We start from the raw sequence: 23,450 nt of genomic DNA on the forward strand, positions 1-23,450 counted from the left end.
GAGCACCACGGCGGATTCGAGCCATCGACCGTGTCGTTGCAAAAGGACCTCTACCCGACTGCGTCACACCTGCCCCATATGTTAGCATAATCAACAATATATTAGCATAATCAATTATAAAATTCTCCTTTTCACAAGATCTGAAAAAAATGAGACAGAAAAACGGAAACATATGGAACAAAATGGTTACGTATACCCTCGAATCGAATCGAACCTCCAATCGATCGTGCAGGAAGCGGAACCTCTAACCGCTACACCACATTTCCTTCCCCCATATGAATATGTAGAATATAAAAATGAATAGAATAGAATATGTATGAATAAGAAAGTTAAGATTTGAGAAGAATCCATCTTGCTTCTACTCTCAGACGGCGGAAAAGCTTAGAAGCAAGAATATCAATAAGGAATGTGAGAAAAAGTCCCTCTCGAGGCTTTTCAGTAATTAATGACTCTGGAATAATGGTGACTTCAAATAGCTTCAATAAGACGCGAAGTGGGATCGCATAGCTACGCGGCAAATTATCGGTGGTGGAGATTAAAAGAAATAGACTAGACGCTAGCATCATAGGGAATTTCTTAAAGCATTTGATTTATGCAGCTTCATATATTTATATTTGATGTTTATTAGTAACTAAACATTTGAAAATGTTATTTTATCGTATTTTACTGTAAAAAGAAGCTTAAGTACGTTATCTATCATGTCAACAAAGTCAGAAAAAGAAAATGACAACTTCTTGATAGTTGAATTGTTTCAGTATATTATAACAATTTTAAGGATACTAGAAATGGCTGAATTTTTCTTTAATTTTTCCATAGCTAAATCAGAAAACGACAAAATTTGAAAACAGTTCTATCATATTATTTGAGTACAAAACGTTATTGCAATCATGAATATTAGTTCATAATTAACCGCGATTTTTCTAGCGGGCATTTTTCCCAGCAAAAATTGTGTGTCGCTTTTTATTTATTTATTTTTAATAAGAACATTCCTCACTGTTTTGTTCGTAAAAATGCGTGCGGAAAATTACATTTGTTCACATTTGCTATATTATGCTCCACCACTTTGTGAAAGGAAAGAAGGCCTCACAGCCACCATTTTACGATCTCAACGAGCTTTTCGGCGAGGGAACTGGCGAAGAATTTGTGAACGGCAATGCCAGGAATGGTTCCCGCACTTCAAATCTTGCGACATTAGTTTGAGAAAAAAGCCAAGAAGATAGCCACCATCGGATTTTGATTGTCCGGCTTTTTTGGCAGCTGTGAATGCGAAGGTGAAACAACCCGAGTGTTGGCCGAAATCTTCAATGTCTACCATTCCACGATCATTCGTCGTCTCAGAAATGTTGGAAAAGTGTGGAAATCTGCCGGACTGGTTTCTCTGGAGCTCTCTACAACAATAAAACCGATTGTGCCCGAAATTTCCCGGAGTTGAATAGTGGGCGTCAGCATGTCGAACGGTGTGTCACCGAATCCACGCCCAATGAAGGCTAGGAGCTGCTTCTTCATCGGCCAGCCCTCCTCCCTCGGTTGGCGAGGGTTAGATCTCCAGAAGTACATGCGTCGTAAACTTTTATTTGTTTTTATTTTTATTTTGTAGCAGTACGATTAGCTAGAAAATTTTTTCGAAATATGAAGCCTGCATTGATAAGATATTGATATTGGCTCGACAATTGAAAGTTCAGAACGGAACATTATTTGGACTTAGCGTCCATTTTTTCGAATTTTTATTCGAAGTTCTTAATATCTCATGCTCAAATATTTGAGTCAACTCGTAGAATTTCTCAAGTACAATTATCATTCTCTCTGGGCATACTCGAAATAAAAAAAAAACCTTTACTAAATGCGAAATGTGAGCAGTCAGCTAACATTGAAGGATAAAGTATGAAGAGCCTAAAGGGATGCGCTTATGCGTTTGACTTCAATTCAGATTCTTTTGAGGATTATGGACATGTGTGCAACCTTACAAGGACTTCAGATAGCCAGCCGATGTATCAAGGACGTGTTTTTATTCTCTCAGACAACTCTCGTACCAATTTATCAACCCCAAATAGTTGAAAAGCTTGGCTGGCGTTAGAGCGGTTTTCAACCAATGACCGTGTAATCACAACCGGATCTCTTACCATTGCAATATACCTACCATCGATTGCGATTGTTCCAGGGTTTTTTTTGCGTTAATTATTTCTTTTACATCTTGCATGGTGGTTGACGTGATTGTTTGGTTAGTTTTTTTTTTTTTTTTTTTTTTGCTTTGAAATTGCAGACTTCATTAGTTAGAATATGTCGCAGCTAATGGTGCCTGCAATTGAAAAACGCCTTCCACCCATATTCAAAACCTCATCTGGTCCAATGGCTCATACGGTCTGCATATACTAAGAAATATGCTGCTTTAACATGGTTATCATTCCATCCCAAGATTACATACTGTACTGTTAAAGTTCTCCGATTCGAATGTGGTGATAAATACTGTGAGCGTAGAGTTTTACGTACGACTAAACTATATGAAGAGATGTTATTTCATATCTGTCTCTAGTTAATAGTTCTGTGTTTTTTTTCTTCCATGAAAATGCTGGTAATTGTAAGATATTATATTTAAACGTCAAAACAGAAACTTGTTCACATCGGCGCAGTCGGTTAGTGGTGGCAGTGGCCGCTGCACCCACACAGTCGATGGTTCGAAACCGCCCTAGTGCAAGCCTAGACTTTCATCCCTCCGATATCGATAAGTTGTTACCAGAACCTGTCTGGGAGGATAAAAACACTGACATGATGCATCGACTAGCCCCCACTGGTCATGTTTAAGACCAACACGCGTTCCAAAACATCAACGATTACGAATTGCAGTAAAACGCGTTGACGCATTTTGAGTGGATTGATACGTCAGTGACTTCATCCTTTATCCTTTATAATAGTAGCCTCGCAGAAAAGCTCTTGCAACGAAAAGTAGGGATGAACTATTGGATTCGTAGGAGCGGTTAACGTGAAGTGGTCGTACTTCACTTGAAATGTCTTTGCGTGCTAAGAAATTGTGCAGAAATAGGCGTAAAAGGGTAGTTATTTATGATAATGTTAGTGTCTGCGCTCGCCTCTACAACCACCTGCTTGTTCGTCAAAAATAAAACACTTTAATCCTGCCCTCATTACCATCAGCGGACATTTCCACAAGTTCAGCCATTTTAGCTTATTGTCATTTTATTATTTTAATTTTATGATTTCAGATCTGTGTAAACAATTCATAGATAAAATCCCTAAAAGATGATGAATTGATGTGAGCTTCTCTGTTTGCGTACATTCCCTCCATTCACCTATGGTCGTGTCAAAACGAGCTGAAGCTCGACGCGGCTGTGTTCGAAGGGGCGCGGAGGAGCCAGCGGTTAGGGGAATCGTAGAGGATATTCGCTAGTTCAATAATAATCGAAACGGGACCTTCGCCAGCTCCATTGACCTCTACATCGTGGTTTCTGTGACTTCTCGTGTTCTCTGGACGGCCCTTGAAAGCCAAGGAACGCTATTAATCTGTGCTGCATCGTACCGATATCCGCATCAGGTCTCCAAGGTGAACAGCCTCTAGTCGATAGAATAATATAGGTAAGGGAAGTCGGCAAATTAGATCCGTAACTTTCTAAGTCCTAGAGCTGGCGGAGGTCCCATTTCGACAGCTGTTGAACTAGTGAGTGTCCTCCACGATTCCAACCGCTCCGCGCATCGTTTCGACACAACTATACCGTCTTGTTCTTTCAGTTGAGGTTGATGTAGTCTGTAAGGCCGAATAGTAGTATATAGTAGCCTGCATGGGTTTCCTTTTATGCACCAGTTCCATGTTTCAGGCAAAGAATGCACTGGGAGCAGTCCCCACTCAGACAATCACTGCTACGAGTAACAATTTGGAATCTACCGATTCTTAGGACTCAGTAACTTGTATTTACTCTTTCCATGGCACAATAACGAGTTTACCCTAATCGAATCATCATCTTAACTACAAGTATTCACCTTCACTTATGTTTACCTGAACAACTTCGGGGAATTATGCACTATTAGCATGTTTGGCAAATAAGGCAGTCTAGAAATGCCACAATAGGTTGCAACAATTTCCCTCTGATTTTCGGTTCGCTTGAGCTGGTTCTATTCCCCAGATTCCACAGAAACTCTCCTGGAAATTACCTGATGTTTCTCTGAATATAGACAATTTTGTCTGGTAGCGCTTCATCGGAAATGGTGCTGAAATTTTCCATGCTGTTCCCTTAAATCGACCAGAATGAATTGCTGTTTCCTGACGCTACACTTTAATTTAAATCTATTTAAAAGTTATTCATCCTACATTTTTATTTGTTATATTGTGACAACGTTTTATTCCTATCTATTTATTTGCTGGAACTATTCTGTTAGCACCGTTATACATAATTCTATACATATCCATAAGATAACGCAAAATATCTTCTCAAAAACCATTACAAACACATGTTATCAGCTTAGAGAATGTTATTTTGATATCATCAGGACGGGATAACCCTATTCAATTATATTCTTCGTTGGATTTGAAATATCCGGATGACCTCATCGTTACTGACGCCATTTCATTGCTAAATCACCTCAATTTAGTAATTTGTGAACTTATCATTTAGAATAAATAAGTTTTCTTTTTTTTCGAAGATAACCATCAAATGGGCTTGATTATCTAACGCAGTCAATAGGTACTTCCTTCCTGTTAATTTTCGTTCAAATTTGTTTTACTTTACAACGATTTTAATCTATTTTTCTTCCTTTTGTTCTATATGTTGGTACTTATCGATGTAAGTAGTGCAATCCAAGGGAAAATTCGCGATCTTCGCGCTGTATTCCATTGTGCTGCTGACGGACCTAAAATAGACGTCTTACGTGGTGGGACCCTCACTCGACTTCAATGTCACCGTTGAACCCAGCTTTTAACTGCATTGCAATGATACGCTCGTAGTCATCTATTAGAGATTATTATTATTATTATTATTATTATTATTATTATTATTATTATTATTATCAATATTAATATTAATATTAATATTAATATTATTAGCGTCATATTATTAGACGAGAAACAATCCGCTGAATATGTTTAGACCGGATATTGTTGGGTGATTTGAATTCTGCAGGGATAGAGTGGACCTATATAAAATTGTATTGAAATTGGCTTCCACCTCTCCATGTGCACAATGAATAAGTTCTTAATTTATTGGTAATTCAGTGATGATTAATTTAAAAATGATGGTAATAATTAAATATCGGAGTTTGACAACTTAGTTTTCTTTTCTTGATTACATTTTATTCCGCTTATTTATTTTCTTATTTTTCATTAATTCTTTCTTATAGTGAGTAAACAAATAAACAACAAAATTACTGTACCTAACAGCTATCAGTGATTCCATTCAAGAAAAAAATACAAATTTGTATTTGCAAAATGCGTAAAGTAATCAAGAAATTTAACGAATGACATTATTTTTCTTTACCACATCAAATGATTCCCTCATAAAAAAGAGTTTATGAAAAGCTAAACAAAAACGTAACATTTCAGTTAACTTTGTGATTATCTAAGTACTAGGTTGGTGCAAAAATAATGAGCGTTCTCAAACACTCACCTCAAAACGCTATAATTCGCCTCAAAATCAACTTTATCAATTGAAATAAGAACCATTACAGTTTACGCTTCTTTGTCAACGAGACACGTGTTTGCTGATTACCGCTGCATAAAAGCCCGAGTAGTGTAGTTTGCGGACATGAGCATGGTCACGTCAACTCAATCTATAGTAGTAATCCATAGAAAAAATGTGTGTGAAACAACCCTATCCTGTCTCTCCTACGATGCAACTTATTGCTGACGATAGAACGCCACACAAAACGTCCTCGACCGTGTAGATTAGGCAGCTTACGAGGCGGAATTGCATAGGGCTGTTTTACGCTTTTTTTTCTGGAAAACTAAGGAGATTGCTCTTGTAAACCACACCTCTATGTCTATCTATTTGAGGCGAGTTGCCAACATTGTCAATTTCGTGATACAATGCCTTTAAATTATTTATCCAATCTCCACGAGACTACTGGTTCAGATAACGCCGTGATGGTCGACTGGCAGACGTGGTTACTGACTGCAGTAGCGATAGTGACCATACCAGTCTATATTCGTATTCTTTACGTTCTTATACGTAATCGGACAAGACATCGTTTTTCTTCACATTTCTACACTATAACCATATCACAGGTACTAGATCTTTGTATTTTCCATTATTATTCACTATAACCTAGTTTTGATTAGTTAAAAAGTTTCAGTTAAAAGAGTCTCTTCTCTACGGAATTACAAACAAAAATCTTCTTTTCGTTATAAGCATTCACCACGGCTTGCTTTTTAGTTCGGTCTACATTATACTACTAATAACGTTTTTTTTAATCAATGGAGGTTCTTGTTTATAACTTAAAGGCATCACTTCACGAATCTGGGGTAGTTATACGCGTTTCAGGTGGGTTATGCCTATACGAGGTCATAGATTATGGGGCGGAGGGTGATTCCGTCCGTTTCTTCTTAATTGCGGTAAAAACGGCCCAGAAGATGCGGCGGGTGCACAAGGCTGGCGCGCTCCAACTCGTTGTAGAAAATAAGAACCCAGAACGCTCGAAACCCCATCTTCCGGGCTATTTCTCACGACAATTAGGGAAAGATGAGCGGAACCACTCTAGTTTCCATAACGTACAACGTAAACTTTAGGGCCTCACACCGGTTTCTCACCAGATCAAAATACTCTGCCGCTAATGTTCTGTTTGTTGGGATTATTCACAAAGCTTGACTCTTCACTCTTCCAAGGCAATATCCAAGACAAAAGGAAGAAAAAAATCTAGGTCAAAGGCAGCATACCGCAAAAGTTGACGGTGTCGAAATCTCACCACGAAAAAATAGGGTTTGGAGGCATAGATCACGAATGTGACCACGCTATGGGATTCAGAAAAACGGCGTGGGAAACGGTCTTGGTGGTCGAGTTTTCCTACGAGGCACCCACGTATTATGTATTATGTTTCCTACGTATTATTTCTGCCAGTGAGCGAGAAACTGGTGGCACTGTCTCTGACGCTTGCTGGAAGAATGAACGCTTGTAACTCTTTTAGGAAGCATACAGGTGAGGTGCATTGCAGGAAAATTCGGTCATCAAAGCCGTTACCTACGTCGTTTTTCAGGATAATCAGGGAGAATTGAACGTGATCACGCTTATACTCGTGATTTGCACTTCTTCCTCTATTTTTTTTTTTTTTTGCGAGGAGACACAACATCATCGTGATATGATGATATGTTGACTTTGAATTTCTTCTCGAATCTTAGTCAAGCGACAAAAGCGAACATTCTACAGAACAAGGGCTGGAAGGGAAAGCCGTCGTAATGGAGAACTAATTAGATAAGAAAAAGACAAAGAAGAACACATATAAAGTGATTTCCACGTTGGCTTAAAAGGAAAATTTGAAAATCCAGAAAAAAAAGAAGCGCGGATTCATGATGCTCTTGTCTTGTTCTGTTAATCTCTCCAGAAAAAAAGAAGCGGGGATTCCTAATGCTCTTATCTTATTCTCTTAATCTCTTCAAAAGGTAATGAATATTGCAATGCTCCCCTCAGAAAGAGAATCCCATTGTCTAATTCTTACTGTTATTTATCGATGACAATAGATTATATCCACCTTCTAGGATAAGTAGTGGATTTCCTTTTGACGCCCCGATTATCCAGTCTTTTCATCACTTCTTTAATGCTCCACTTTCATGTAACTACCATTTTCATGACTCAGTGGTAAGAACTGATTATTTAACTAATGTGCAACGTTTTCAGGGATTTATTGATATTATTGGTTTCACCTGCTATTATACTTGTGTGAATATGCGCAGTTTTGATGAATTGAAACCATTCTATTGGAGTCTTAATGGTACATTTTTCGTGCAATGGTCCTATATGCAAACGTACCTCTTCGAATATGGAAGAATCATTGGCGTAGCCATGATCTCTATCCAACGTTGCTCTACAGTATCCTTCCCGAATAGTCAGTTTAATCAGGTTAGCTAACCTACTGTTAACTTTTACATCCACGCTATTGATAATGTTTCTACACGCAAAAATCCTACTAAAGGCAGCGCATACCATGAAACTGACGATGTCACGGTTTTTGTGAGCAAGTACTGGGCTCGAAATGTAAATTACGATTATGTGCGTGGCTCTGCTCTACCTCCCTTACTCTTCCTGAAAAACGGAGTAAGAAACGTTGTTTGTTTCTACGAAGTACATATACGAGAACGCGTCACAATTACGCAACATTCACAAGCTCTAACGTTCACAAGAGGAGTCAAAAATGAATGAGGTCTTCTCAGTAGCATATTCAAATAAAACCAACTAATAGGGAACTATAGCTGAAAGAATTGGAATCTATACATGTCATACATCATCTACCTCCCTGGAACTAAAACGATTCTTACGCTGTTTTTTTTAGGACAATTAGGGTATTGATTACGCCATACTCTTAATCTACACACAGCACGAATTCTGAATTTGCCCACAGAGACCCAACATCATCAGTATCGTTATACGCTGCCTTCAAGAGGAATTTCCGAGAGTCGTTGATATTTGCGCTTAAAGAGAGCGTTTCCCGAAATTGGTGGCGGTTATAGCGCAGTCGGTAAGAGGTTCCGCTGTTTGGATGATCAATCGGTGGTTCGTATCCGCCCTAGTGCTCAGCAAGCCTTTCATCCCTTCGGGGTCGATAATTTGGTACTAGACTTGTCTGGGAGGATAAAAACATTAACTTGACAGAAGTGCGAAAGTTTCAACCCATTCTGGATCGAATACCTTTCCTGTATTGCCGTTACATTAATGAGTGTTGCATTATATTCCCCACTCAAGACGAGATGGACACTTGTTTCGAGCTTCTAAACCAGCAGTCCCCTTACATACGGTTCACAAAGGAGAAACCCAAAGAAAATTGACACGATGGTTCCGAAAACCCAGCAACTAAAAACATTTTAGTTCATTGTCTTTCCGCTCACCCTTGGAAAACTAAGAAATCTGTGGTTAAAAACATGTTTAGGACAGCCGGAAGGGTGGCATCAGATGTCCAGGAGCGGATCGATGCCATCAACCTAGCGCAACGCATCGCAAATTCTAACGATTACGCTGGTAATGTAGCATGTAAGCCAGATCTTGGTGCGCAGGGAGAATATGCCACAGTGGTTGAGTCGAATAAGATCAGTTTCTGTCTGCCCTTCATAACCGACGACTTGAATAGAGTTCGAATGTTCTTCTGTCTTGAAACCTCGGCATATTCTGTCTGTGTTTTGCTATAGTGTGCCTACGAGGTTTTTAGATGGAACCTTTATTTGCCTGACGTTTCGGCTTTTTCGCGGTCTTCAGAGGCCTAAATAGAGGATGACTGGAACAATGCTACGTTTATCCCGTCAAGTGCCACACCACCCTGGGTCAGTGTTTCGATAATTGTTCAGGGTAGTGAAAACAGAAACCTATCTACATTGAAAATGGTCTTACGTTTTGCTCCACCGGATGTGGCGCGGCTGGTTGCACGCACTTGTCACTCAGTGTACCAGCGAATGAGTATTACTGCGTGTAGATCACCAGCGACGACATAGATTATTTGATCTACACACAGAATATCAGGCGGTTATAGGTCACAGAGCGGAAATAATTTCCTGACCACCTGAAGATATTACAATTCAGGCATTCCTTGATAAAAATAAAATAAATAAAATAATTGTAATATCCTCAGGTGGTCAGGAAATCATTTCGCGCAACTGAGAGGGCTAGCAATGGGTCAACGATTAGCACCAGTACTGGCGATCTGCTTCATGAGCAGAATCGAAGAACCACAGTCCGAAATGGACGAGTGTTTCCGAATACTCAACCAACAATCGCAATATATAAGACTCACACGAGAAACCCCAAAAGAAGGATGGCTTCCGTACCTCAACACACAAATAAGTACTTCAAACGGCATTATTAGAGTAAAGTGGTATCGCAAAGAAAGTTGGAAGAACATCATATTGCACGCCAAATCTGCACATCCGACTGCAGTAAAACGCGCAGTGATTCGTAATATGTTCAAAACCGCTAGTGAAGTATGCACTGGCAACCAAGAACGACACGAATCACGAAGACTAGCCTTGAAAATCGCATGTGCCAATGGCCATACAGTACGTCCGCATTACCGAAGAACCTGCACTGTAAATAGCAATGTTCCGCGCGAAAACAAAATTTCTCTTTGTCTTCCTTTTATCTCTGACAGTGTCAGTGCCGCTGTTCAGCGCAGCATTATCCAAGCACAATTACAAAATGACGTGATCTTGGTAAATATCCCAAATGCAAACATCAAAAGCCAGCTTGTTAGAAACAGACTATATGATAGATACTGCATCTGTGAAAGATGTGTTATTTGTCCTTACGGAAAAACAGGCGACTGCGCGAAAATGGGGGTAATATATGAGATTGAGTGCTTGATATGCAATGCAACTCACGTTGGGGAGACCTGTAGGAATCTTGGAATGAGGATTAATGAACACATGGCCGGAAAACGACGAAAAAGTTTGATAACACCACTAGGAAGGCACAGACATGAGGCCCACAACGGGAACGATTACGATGTGAAATGCGTTATACTGGCTCACGAAACAGAAATATCGGCAAGGAAGACGTTGGAGGCGTTTTTTATTCTTAAAAGAAACCCTTCAATGAATAATAGGAATGAATGCTTGTCCATAACGAATGAGTTCTTGCCACTTGTACCGCTCTGTGACCTATAACCGCCTGATATTCTGTGTGTAGATCAAATAATCTATGTCGTCGCTGGTGATCTACACGCAGTAATACTCATTCGCTGGTACACTGAGTGACAAGTGCGTGCAACCAGCCGCGCCACATCCGGTGGAGCAAAACGTAAGACCATTTTCAATGTAGATAGGTTTCTGTTTTCACTACCCTGAACAATTATCGAAACACTGACCCAGGGTGGTGTGGCACTTGACGGGATAAACGTAGCATTGTTCCAGTCATCCTCTATTTAGGCCTCTGAAGACGGCGAAAAAGCCGAAACGTCAGGCAAATAAAGGTTCCATCTAAAAACCTCGTAGGCACACTATAGCAAAACACAGACTTGAATAGAGATATACGGGCTAGTCTGGTGAAATGCGGTCTCGCGGTCTCAAGTGAGAATTGTGGAAATACCTCCAACAAATCTCAAAAAGCAACTAGTTCGAAGTACTGCATGGTCTCTGGTATAGTCTATCTAATTTCGTGCAAAACATGTGGGGACCAATACATCGGCGAAACAAGGCGACCCCTTTGTGTTCGCATTAAAGAACATCTAAAGGGAATGAGACAATCGGATGCAGCAACTCCCCTCGAAACTCACCGCAGACAATGTCATGAAAACGTTCCTTTCTGCATAGTTGTCAAAATCCTATCGTACACCCCGCGGATATCCGCTAACATCACGGCAACGCGGGTACCGAGGTAGGCACAACGATTTAGGCTTTTTAGGTTTTTGTTTCCGGGTGTAATATCCTAGGAGATGATGATTTGTTCTGGATGAGTCATTTGAGAGAAGATGAGTCATATATATTGCAAATGTTCTTACTTTCCAGGCTCTGACGGAGGTGAAAACGCCGAAACGTTAGCCGTAATAAAGTTTGTTAACAATCTTGGCTGTTCCTTAAATTTGACTATTGACTAACTTGACACATCCCAGTCCTTGCAAGTCATTGTGTAGTCCAGCTACACGTTCGTAAACCTCAAACGATTGTGAATTAAGTGAACGTGTTGGCGCATCCCAAGCGGATTGATGCCCGAGACTTTATCCTTTATTCTTCATCTCGAAACTGACGTAGTACGGAGATCCCAAGGACTCCGCGGAGTTAGGGTTCTGGACTACGGAACGCAGCGTAGCTCCGTTCAATTTCCCCTAATCGTCGGAAATAACGGGGTGGAAGACGTCGTTCCCTCCTACGAGGTAGGAACAACGGAATGTGAAACGCACCTTCCCTGTGCACGGGATGCGCCCACGAGCGAACGATCGAAGATCAATGATGCCTTCTAAGTACCCTATTCAAAACCAGAGTTCAAAAGTAAAACCAAAGAAACGGCTGCTGACCGGAGCAGGTGCATGTGTAAGCGAACGTGTTCTAACGCACCTCGTAGGAACAAACACCGTTCCCATACCGCTTTTTGCGACAACTAGAAGAGGTTGGACGGAGCCACGCCGGGTTTCGTAATCTATTATCTGACCTCTACGGGTTCCCTGAGGTTTTCGCACTATGACAGTTTCGTGATACGCTGCTTTTAATGATCAGCTGCAAACACCTCTCAGAAAGGATGTTTTTTCTCTGCAGCCTTCAAAAACGTTTGCATCAACGTTTTATTATTTCCTCCAAGTTCTAGATGCTCCTAAACTTGCCATCATGGGTATTCTTTGCCTTCCAGTATATCACTCCTGTACTACTTTGTGCTAATATGTTTTTCGTTGACATGTACTTCAACGCAGAAAGTACATTGAATGTCGTTATTGATCGAAGAGTGCTTGAGGTGAGTTGAGGTGAGGGCGCAAAATCCACATCCTATTTTTAAGGACATTTTATAGTCGAATCGTTAAAGACTGGGGCCAGTTGCGTATGCGGCTGCGTTCGAAGCAGCGCGATGAAGTGCAGCGATTGGGATTCAGCACCACGCGTCGCTGCCGTCCGAGTTAAACTAGTGATGATTTCACCTCGATTCCATCCATTAGCTCCATTGCGCCGCTTCGACCGCAGTCGTTTACGCAAATGTCCCAAGCCTCAGGTCGTATTGAGACGATTGTAACATTGTATTCGCACATTCACCACCTGAAGGTTACAAATATTCTAATTACTACGTAATCGCGCAAGTAATGTGGTACTCTTTGGTTCCTTTATTTTCCATATTTAAGATAATATACAACTTTTTACAGTCTGATACATATGTATTCTTTAAGTTTTAGTTCCTTTTTTTTCCTCCGAAGTCTAGCACATATTTTTATACAGTGTATCCTTCATTTTCTACAATCCTCTTCAGTATTTCTTATAAGCTGACAGAAGATAGATAGGAAGTAGGATTATTCTAGTAATGAATATATATTTATATTTAAACTTAACTGAAGGAAAGCACTATTTTCTTATTCACTATTTTATAGCACTATTTTATTCATAGCTATTTAGGGGCACTATCTGAAATCAGCGTTGATTCCACTGTTTGCAATAATCATCTGCAGTGTTGCCTATGGAATACTTATACGGACTATTCGAACCAACTCCGTTTCCACGTTAGTTACCCACGTTATTTTTCTAAATAAGTAAATATTTTACTTCTACTATCACCATAGCAATAACGTAATTCTCCTACAAAAAATCATATACAAACCACATATTACATTTTAACTTTTAAATTGAAGAAAAATCCAAAAATTATGTTAAAATAGTTTGGTCAAAAAGGAGGGTGAGAAATTCAGAAATATTTGGAGAAAGATTCTGGATATTCATATATTGAGGTTTTAAGGCGTCGTAAGGATATTCGACTGAGTGTTCAAGCTGTTGGATTACTATTTGCACTAGTTGTCACCTGTATACATTTTTGTATGCAATTCATCTTCAACTACAAAGGAGTGAGTTCCTAATTTTTCTTTTTTCCTTTTCTTCCTTGAGTTCCATTTTGTGTTGGAGAAAAAAAAGCGGGTGAAAGCCGGAAATATTCGGAGGGCTGCAAGTACTACTTTGAACTTGAAACTTTGAAAAGAACATTCATAGATCACGAACTCACAAACAGTAGCTACATTATAGTTTTTACGCCGTAGATGTAGTGATCATGAGAGAAACAATTTCTACTCTCTTGGTCTACTTACATTTTGAGTGCTCTCTTGTCCTCTCACATTATGGCTATACTTGTTTACTCACCTATTTTTCCATTTATTTATTAACTTAGTTATTTATTTTTGTTATTATTACATTTTTTATCATATATGAGTAATTATAGAAAATATTTTGAAAACGGGGCGTGCGTAGCGTTACGGATAAGAGATTCGGCTGTGGTTGCACGATCGATGATTCAAAATTCGAAATGGTTGCAGAGCCAACCGTACGTTTTATCCAGCCGAGGTTGATAAATTGGTGCTAGACTCGCATGGGAGGATAACACTTGCTCCACACATCGACTTGCTCCGGCAAGTCACTAGTTATTATTATAAGCTAGAAACGTGTTGCTAAACCTCTAACGATTTGAGTTAGGGTCGAACGAGTAGGCGGATTCCACAGGGATCAACGTCATATGCTATCTATCGCATTTTATTTATATGAAAAATAAACGAATACATCGCACAAAGTGAAATTTGAAATTTCAGATGACCCAATTGGTATATACTATGCGTTACTTCACACCGTTATGGGTTGGATTACTAACATTTATCAACCCGTGGATGATTCTTCTGATGGATCGCGAAGTGCGACATCTAGTGCTTTGTCGAAGTCGTTCCGACGAACATAGTAGCGTTCATCCGATGCAAGCAACTTCTCGAATCATGACTACAACGTTTCGAAAAATGCAATCTTCCGGTAAAGATTAATTTCACTCATATTTGATTTGTATTCCATCCTAGGATAAGTGTACCCGAAAATCGTTGATTTGGGTAGTAATATTCTCATTATGTGATCTCAATTTTGTTTGTATCTGTCATCTACAATGTCTAAGAGATGTAGTCCGGGGAAAATGTCCTGAAGAATCGTACTTACGCGACTACCGCGGCCATGCGGCGTGGTGAGGCCAGCGGTTGCGATTGTAGTGGGACCATACTTAGCTCCACTTGGTCGTGCTACAGCTGTCGATGGTGCTAACGATGGTCTTACCGCGGTCCCACCGGTATGCCTCTGTTGCGTCTGTTCGCTATGCACCAGTCTTCAGGTCGTTTTGGCTGGTGTTTGACCTGTAGTCAATTTTTGCAAACAAATCCTCGTTGTTTTTACATCTATAACGCTACGCAATGTTGTCGATTCGATAAATTGGAATTGGTACCGAATCCTGGAATTGCAATTAGATAACCAGGAAGAACGAGCCCATCTAGCAGTTGTTTATTACCAGCACCAGTGATTTATTCATCTAACAGTCTGAACGTCCGGCTATTGCCGGACTTTTGACTTCGTTTGGTTCTCGCTTTGCTCCCCTTCACTGATCCGTGAAAAATAAAAGTGGCACTTTCTGTAATTTTTTTCGAACGTTTTCCCGCATTTTTGTGGAAAAATCTAAGCAGTGGTGAGAGATTTAGTACTTTTCTCACTAAAAGGTATCGATACTTCACTTGGAAAATATTCGAACTTAATTTTACACATATATTCCTTTAATACCGCTACAATTGCTACAATTCGGAAACAATATTTGAAGTATTAGATTTTCTCTTCCTTTTCCCCAACAATTAGCGTAGGATGATGCGCAAAAACACGAAATGACGTGAACGCCTGAGATCAAGAAATCAGAAAGATGGAGTGGACGTAGTACTTTCCAGTGGGAGCAAAAATTCATGTTGTTGATCTCGCACCACCACATATTTCTACATACCTTCTGGCACTAATGCACCAATTCAGAATCATGAAACTCGTTTCGCTGCCTTCTAATACCAATCTCATTTGACGTTGTCTTACCCAGACCTCTAGACTTTTATGGGGCAGAAACGTATTCATTATTTCACCTCAAACACCACAAAAAATACTGAAAGCGAAAGCTTGTTGCAAGTTTAGACTACAAATTTTCCTTTCCACAACAAAATGAAAAACGGGAGCGCTGGGAACCTTGCAATTGCTAACAAAAGAAAAGGAACACAAACACAGACAGACCGAAGTAGCAAGTATAATCCATATAGAAAAAAGAAGGCAATAATTTAATCTAATGCAAGGAGTTGACTATAACGAATTTCCAGAATATGTCGAAAGAGAAAGCGATAAGTTTGTTATTTTTCAACGAACTGATCAGAAACTTTCAATGCATCTTTATAATCAAAAAACTAATCACTTTTACAGCTTTGCAGAATTGAAGATAAACATGCTCCTAAAGGTTTATAAGGCTCTCTTTAACACGCGACTGAAAGTAACCTATCTCTTTATGTGTTTCTTATGCACTTAAACGTTTATTTACAGTGCTTCAGTGGCAGAATGCTCACTTATCAGGTGGGTGGTGCTGGTTCGGTTCCCAACGGTGGAAAGTTTTGCATCTTCATGAAGTATTTTCCTGACACCTAGACAAAGACACACAGCTACACACACGAACTAAGAGCGTTATTATACAGCATGATATTCATTTGATGCCTCGGCAATTTGTAAATATATTTCAAAGTGTCAGATAAATTTCTCGTCTTGGTCACAGTAGTTAAGAGAGAGTAATACGCAAAGATGAAATGACACTAACCCCATCATCATACTAATAAAAGTAAGGGTGTTACATCACGTTAACTGCTAACTACCATTTAAACAGCTGTCTGCATGCATGTATTCAGTCTTTAAAATAAGGGTGCGACAAACATGATGAGTGATGTGACAACCACAGGTGAAGAGACATACGGAGGTGTACTTTAGAGTGCACGCAGTTGCCAGTTCCAGTTGCCACAGCCATAAAACAGTTTACGCTGTCCCATTTAATTGCCAACAAAACCACTTGAAGTTGTTGCGCGGTGCTCATACAAAACAATCCCGCTGATTCCAGTTTCAGACGTCATCGCAGCAATCCCGTGCAGAGGAGTCATTCTCAGTGCTTTGTAGTACTACCGCATTACTTAAAGCGTAGCACCACGTTCACTCCATTTTTACGGTTACTGGCTGCGGCGCACCAACCCGACTGTGTAGGATCCGTGTCACCCTATTTTTTTCACTTTCTGGCGCCGGAGCAACTATTTGACACCGTAAGTCCGTCTCACTATTTTCTGAAATTTCGCTATATACTCATTCATGTACAAACACATGTGAAAGAATAAACCCTTTATTATATGAGATAATAAAGAACGCCTCTTGAATCTAAAGTATTAATAGTAGTAGCTAAGTATTAGTAATATTATATAGCACCAGCCTGAATGTCCTGAACGTAGTTTTATGTTTGGAAAACATTTAAACTTCAACTTCAAACACTCCTTCGATACAAGTAGAATGTGGGCCCAAACTGAAAGTATTACTCGAAGTATGGGATTTTCTCCTCTTATTCCTGGAACATATTAAAGGACGATGTTGTTAACATGAAATGACATGAAGTGAACTTCATCACAGTACTGATAAAGGTCCCACGTCAGATACCGTGAATTGTTGGCTAAACTTAAAGGCATCACCCCACGAATCTGAGGAGGTGCAGATTTCAGGTGGAGTATTCGTATACAGGATGGGAGACTACGGAGAGGGGGGTGATTCCGTCCATTTCTTCCTAATTGCCGTACAAAACGGCCCGGAAGATACGGCTTCATTCGTTTTGGCGCACCATTTTGTACAAGAGGTCCGATTGGAGCGCGCCAGTCTTGTGCGGCGCCGCATCTTCTGGGCCGTTTTGTACGGCAACTAGCAAGAAATGGACGGAATCACCCCCCTCTCCGTAGTCTCCCATCCTGTATACGAATACTCCACCTGAAATCTGCACCACCTCAGATTCGTGGGGTGATGCCTTTAAGCAGCCGTTTGCGTTTGTATTTCCCATTTCTGATGAAAGGATGACCTACCTGATGGGGCAGACGTGCGGTGAGAGTACACATGTGGCGGAGTACATAGGGGTGAAACGCAACACAGCACCTTTCGCTGCTATGAAATTATTTACAACGTTTATTTTATTTGATGGCAAATTCAGTTGGAGTTATTGCGCGATATTACTGCATCGCGGCGCACGAACTCGATGTCATGGGACCTGTCTCACCCCATTTTATGGCTTTTTGGTGCCGGCACCATATCTTCGCATTAGGACTCATCCCGCACCCTTATAACGATTACTGGTGCTGGCGCAGCATTTCAAAGGCACAGAATTTATAACACTCCATTTTATGGCTTCTGGCGCCGGTGCTGTGACTCAACTCAATGGGACCTGTCCCATTCTTTATAACGGTCACTGGCGGTGACGCACCAATTCAACAAAGTTAGATCCGTCCGGAATTTCGTTATATATATATATATATATATATATATATATATGCATATATCCACGGATCTCCCTCACTAGAGGGATCACAGCCGGTTAGTCGCGAGGCTACGTGGCGCGTCCCCGGGTGGCGGATAGGGATCGCGGACCAGAAGCGACCTTGTGCTTGCCCAGAGACGCAGGTGGATTCAGAGGATGGACTCCCTGTTTCTGCTGAGCCAGGACTGACTCATGACATCCTTGTATTCCGCTCGTCGGTCTGGCCAAAAGCCTGCAATCAAGTGACTGGGAGGTGCAAGGGAGGCGGTTTGGAGTCGCCTCCAACAAATAAACTCCACATGTCCACTCCGGGAGAACGAAAGTTCTCCCAGAAACTCATGGGACTAGAGGCTTGCAACCTGCCCATGGGTTTTAAAATTTTTACGCAAAACACAGTAATAGAAAAGAGTCTCCTGATTCCGGAGGAAAGCCTGGTACGGTAGCGCCAGGTAGTACGGAGTTGCAGGAGTCATGTAGGCTACCAAAACGGAAAAGGACTAGGATGGCGATCTGTACTTATAACGCACGTACGCTTGCATCGGAAGCGGCCATCGAAGATCTGATGATGCAAGCCAAGAAGATCAAGTACGTCATCGGACTGACCGAGACGAGATGACGTCACCCTCTCAACGCCGTATATGAAACTGGAGAAGAACTGTTCTTAGGAACATGCGACAGTAGAGGTGTTGGTGGAGTTGGCGTCCTCGTCAACACGAGTATGGCAAAGAACATCGACTCTTTTGAACAAATTACGACCCGAATCGGACGTCTGCGGATGAGAAGATGTGGCCCAACACCAGCTTTGACTATCTTCGTCGCTTACGCTCCAACATCAAGCTACGAAGAAGAAGAAGAAGTCGAAGCTTTCTATATGCACCTGGAGAAGTTCTACCGAGAAGACCATGCCTACTACAAGGTCATAATTGGCGATTTCAACGCCAAGGTTGGCCCAAGAAGAACACCGCAGGAACATCAGGACCCACGGCCTACAATGGAATGATCAGGGGGAGAGGCTCTCCGAGTTCATCATGACGACTAAGACCATCCATGGGAACTCGCAATTCCAGAAGCCCTCCTCCAAAAGTTCTATACGAGATCGGACCATCGCCTCCTCCGAGGAAGATTTTCCTTCACAAGGAGCAGAGAAAGCCGCCAAGTTCAGAGAGAGAAATCCCAGGACTACCATCAACTGGGATCTCTTCGCTACGCTAGCCGGCTTTTGGGAAGATTCCGCAATGGACAACATCGACGAGGAATACCGACCGGCTCGTTGAACACCTTCACGACTGCGCGAAGAAGGTTGAGAGTTTTAAAACCACCAAGAGGCGCCTGTTTCTTGAAACTCTTGAGCTGATACGTCAGCGTGGAGCAGCATGAGCCGCAGGGAACCAAGAACTCACGTCCGAGCTCGCAAGGCTTTGCAGAGAGGCGATAAAGGAAGACCTTAAAGAGAGAAGAGCAGAAGTGCTTGCTGAAGCTACAGAGATGAGGAAAAGCATCAGCTATCGTCGAGACTTCGCCAGTCTACAGAGGTGAGGAAAAGCATCAGCTATCGTCGAGACTTCGCCAGTCGCAAGACAAGGATGACTGCTCTCCGGAACCCAAAGGGAACAGCCATTCTCTTCTCTTCGACAGCCATGTCCTCTTGCCTCCTCACCATCTGAGAGAAGATGGACAAGTCATTCCAGAGGTTCTCCCGTCCGAAATACGACATGCTATCATGCCGGTGAGAAATCGTACGGCACCCAGTCCCGACAGAATAAGACCAGAACACCTGAAGAGCCTTCTGCCAGTACTCATCAACACCCTGGCGAGGCTCTTTACACGTTATCTGTCGGAATGCAAGGTTCCTAAACAGTGGAAGACCAGCAAGACCGTGTTGTTGTATAAAAAGGGAGATCCACATGACATCGGCAACTATCGTCCAATCTGCCTACTGTCCGTCATCTACAAGCTCTTTACAAGAGTAATCCTTAATAGGATTGAAAAAGTCTTGGATGAAGGACAGCCATGCGAGCAAGCAGGGTTTCGAAAAGGATTCAACACGACTGACCACATTCACACTGTTTCGAAACTCATCGAGGTATCACGAGAGTACAAGATGCCGCTCTGTCTCACCTTCATCGACTTGAAAAAGACCTTCGACTCAGTTAAGACGGAAGCGGTCGTGGAAGCCTTGGACAACCAAGGCGTCCCTACTCAGTACATAAAGGTACTTCGAGAGTTGTACAGTAACTTCACGACCGGAATTTCGCCATTCTACAAGAACATCATCATTGACGTGAAGAGGGGGGTCCGACAGGGTGGCACAATTTCACCCAAAATATTCACAGCCACCCTCGAGAACGCAATGCGAAAGTTGCAATGGGACGACATGGGAGTGAAGGTTGATGGTCGGCAGCTACACCATTTGCGCTTTGCTGATGACATCGTACTGATAACACCTAGCATCAGCCAAGCGGAACAAATGCTGACCGAATTCGACGAAACATGTGGATGCATTGGTCTTCAGCTGAATCTACAAAGCACGATGTTCATGCGGAACGGATGGGTCTCGGATGCCCCATTCACGCTCAGCGGAACGAACATATCCGAATGCACCAGCTACGTTTATCTGGGTCGGGAACTAAACATGATGAACGACCTGACCCCCGAGCTGGGCAGGAGGAGACGAGCGGCTTGGGGAGCGTACAAGAGCATCGAGGATGTAGTGAAGAAGATCAGGAACACCCGGCTCCGTGCTCACCTCTTCAACACCACCGTACTTCTTGCTTTGACCTATGCTTCGGAAACCTGGGCATTTCGCAAGCAGGAAGAAAACGCGGTGAGCGTCATTGAACGCGCAATTGAGAGAGTGATGCTAGGAGTATCCTTTTTCATGCAATTGAGGGACGGGATTCGAAGTGCTCTCCTACGTCAGCGATCGAAGATTAGAGACGCCGCCGCGTTTGCCAAGGAAAGTAAAATAAGGTGGGCCGGACACGTGATGCGCTTTAATGACAACCGTTGGACCAGAGCCGTGAGCGACTGGGTTCCCCGCGATATTAAGCGCACTACAGGAAGACCGCCGACCCGATGGTCAGATTTCTTCACGAAGTCCTTCAAAGAAAAATATGATGCTCTTCGTGTCCCACGCGAAAGGAGGAACCACTGAGCTACTCTGGCACGCGATCGGGACAAATGGAAGAATTACTGGCGCCCGCTCGACCACTTCGAAGATCAACGGGAGTCAAGGTGATCAAGGTGATATATATATATATATATATATATATATATATATATATATATATACGTGACAGATTAACTCCGTTATTATAAAGCATGACTACTGGATTGTACCATTACATTGCTAAATTACAAGCTTATACTTGAAATAAAGAGATCCAATGATAAATAAAGAACGCCTCCTGAATCTAAAGTATTAATAGTAGTAGCTAAGTATTAATAGGAAATAGAATGATAAGTGAAAGTAATTTGTCGAATTAGTGTACATTACTGGTTTGTCGATACCCGTACATATATTTGTTGTACAAGTGGATACAAAGGTGCAACAAATCACATAATCTCTGTTTGTTTGTTTGATTGTTTGTTCTTCTGCTTGTTTCTTTGCTGGTTTGTGTTCCTATCCGAACACTCCTTTTCATCTCCTCATCATCATATCGTTTTATTCTCCTTCGCAAACAGAAGAGTAATTTTTTTCTTTTCTTTTTTCTTTTTCAAAAAAAAATAAATTATATTGTAAATAAGTGAAACAACAATAATCATGTATATAATAACGGGCTTATTCTGTCACGTGTGTCTGTCTGTGTGTGTGTGTCAGTCACGAAATTCAAAAAGGGGGGTGCGACGGGTCCACCGGCGTCAAGTTGGTGCCTCGACGCTAGAAAGCTATAAAATGGGGTGCGACGGATCCACCGGCGCCAGATACCTATAGGAGGGGGTGCGACAGGTCCACCGGCGCCAGATACCCGTAGAAGCGGGTTCGACGGGTCGACAGGCGTCAGACTGATGCGCCGGCGCCAAACACCTATAAAAGCGGGTCCAACAGCGTCGAATTGATGCACCGACACCAGAACTGTTTGGGGAAAACAGGGAGAAAATCCATATTTCGAGTGATACTTTTAAGTTTTGTCTGTAATATATTGATAAGGAGTGTTTGAAGCCGAAGTTTGAATGTTTTCCATAAGTAGAACTGACGCTTTTAGAAAGAAGACTTTAAAACCTTTCGCCTTCAGTTATAATATAAAAAAGGAAGAAAGATTGTAGGAGATACACGAGTCCAATTTCATAGAAAACGGCACTAATATTAATCTTCGTTGATCCGTGAAAGTCTGAAGTCCGGCTTTAGCCGTACTCTCGGACTGGTTCGAAGTTTTCAACCTTTCTTCCCCAGTTAAGTCTGCTAAGTTCATTTCCCCTTTTTATCCGAATGCAATCATTCGAACGTAGGTTCACACAACTTGTGATATCGATAAATACATTCCAGCATTGTCACTCCTCGATAAGAGTCGATATGAGCAAGTGTTTGTAGGTGGTGATCATTAATCGACGGAAGTGCCGTACCTGTGGTTGTTGCAAATAAAGAAATTCAAAGGTCGTAAACATGGAAGAATCCGTGTGACAATGAAGCGTAGAGCAAGGAGAACATGCATAAGAGATGTCCATTTTTTTTACTAAAGCATACAAATCCATACGAAGGGTCAGCTTCTGCGCCGTTTCCTTAACCGAAGGAAGTATAGCTAGTATGGATAGCATACTGTGAGCTGAAACTTGTCAGAAATTTAAAAAACCTGCTATTCAAAAGAAACAATGATGATTTGCTTACGATATCGTATCTATCGCATATAAATAGACGAATGAGAATGATACGAAGAACATCGTATTAGGTTGAGTCACAAATAAGTTCTCTTTTGTTTTTTATGGACTCTTTTACGGATTCTCCGCGAATGCCTTCAGGACATGTCGTGCCCTGAGGATATGCCGACGGATACGCGAACATACCTGCAAGATGTAACGCTCCAGTCGTCCATGAAGACGCAGACATCCGTCTTAGATTTCTTCTAGCCACAGAGACGCAGAAAGCTGCGCAGTCACAAGGAAATATGCAAAGAAGAGTGGAAATTAGCGAATAAGTCAGAGAATAATAGTGTTAAATAGAAGAGCATGAGATTTTGCATGGTGTTCTAATAAAGAAAGGGAGTGAGTTTGTCTCTATATTATCTTCAGAAAGTCTAGAATACCTACCAACTTTGAACTCTTTTTCTTCCT

The 23,450-nt window shown here is 41.5% G+C and overlaps 2 protein-coding genes across 5 annotated transcripts in view; both read left to right on the forward strand.

Annotated features, from left to right (window-relative positions):
• RB195_008892 (uncharacterized protein) overlaps nt 1–19,456 on the forward strand; it is a gene marked incomplete at both ends in the record, with an annotated part of 44,313 nt that extends 24,857 nt beyond the window's left edge. The window contains 11 exons of one of the 4 annotated variants that reach the window (XM_064195631.1): nt 6,072–6,223; nt 7,827–8,048; nt 12,429–12,572; nt 13,220–13,323; nt 13,557–13,662; nt 14,395–14,605; nt 16,178–16,207; nt 18,318–18,551; nt 18,608–18,767; nt 18,861–19,125; nt 19,187–19,456. In XM_064195631.1, the coding sequence (XP_064046775.1) occupies nt 6,072–6,223; nt 7,827–8,048; nt 12,429–12,572; nt 13,220–13,323; nt 13,557–13,662; nt 14,395–14,605; nt 16,178–16,207; nt 18,318–18,551; nt 18,608–18,767; nt 18,861–19,125; nt 19,187–19,456 (1,898 nt within the window). Of the gene's footprint in view, nt 1–6,071; nt 6,224–7,826; nt 8,049–12,428; nt 12,573–13,219; nt 13,324–13,556; nt 13,663–14,394; nt 14,606–16,177; nt 16,208–18,317; nt 18,552–18,607; nt 18,768–18,847; nt 19,126–19,186 lie in introns of those variants that run through there. The other 3 variants (XM_064195633.1, XM_064195632.1, XM_064195629.1) reach the window with 3 other exon arrangements.
• A 446-nt stretch (nt 19,457–19,902) lies between these two features.
• On the forward strand, nt 19,903–21,336 carry RB195_008893 (uncharacterized protein; the record flags this gene model as incomplete). Its single annotated transcript, XM_064195634.1, has 1 exon — nt 19,903–21,336. The coding sequence occupies one exon, from the start codon at nt 19,903–19,905 to the stop codon at nt 21,334–21,336; it is 1,434 nt and encodes a 477-aa protein (XP_064046779.1).
• Between the last annotated feature and the right edge of the window lie 2,114 nt (nt 21,337–23,450).

This window comes from Necator americanus, chromosome III (assembly GCF_031761385.1).
Source record: "Necator americanus strain Aroian chromosome III, whole genome shotgun sequence".
Lineage (NCBI taxonomy): Eukaryota > Metazoa > Nematoda > Chromadorea > Rhabditida > Ancylostomatidae > Necator > Necator americanus.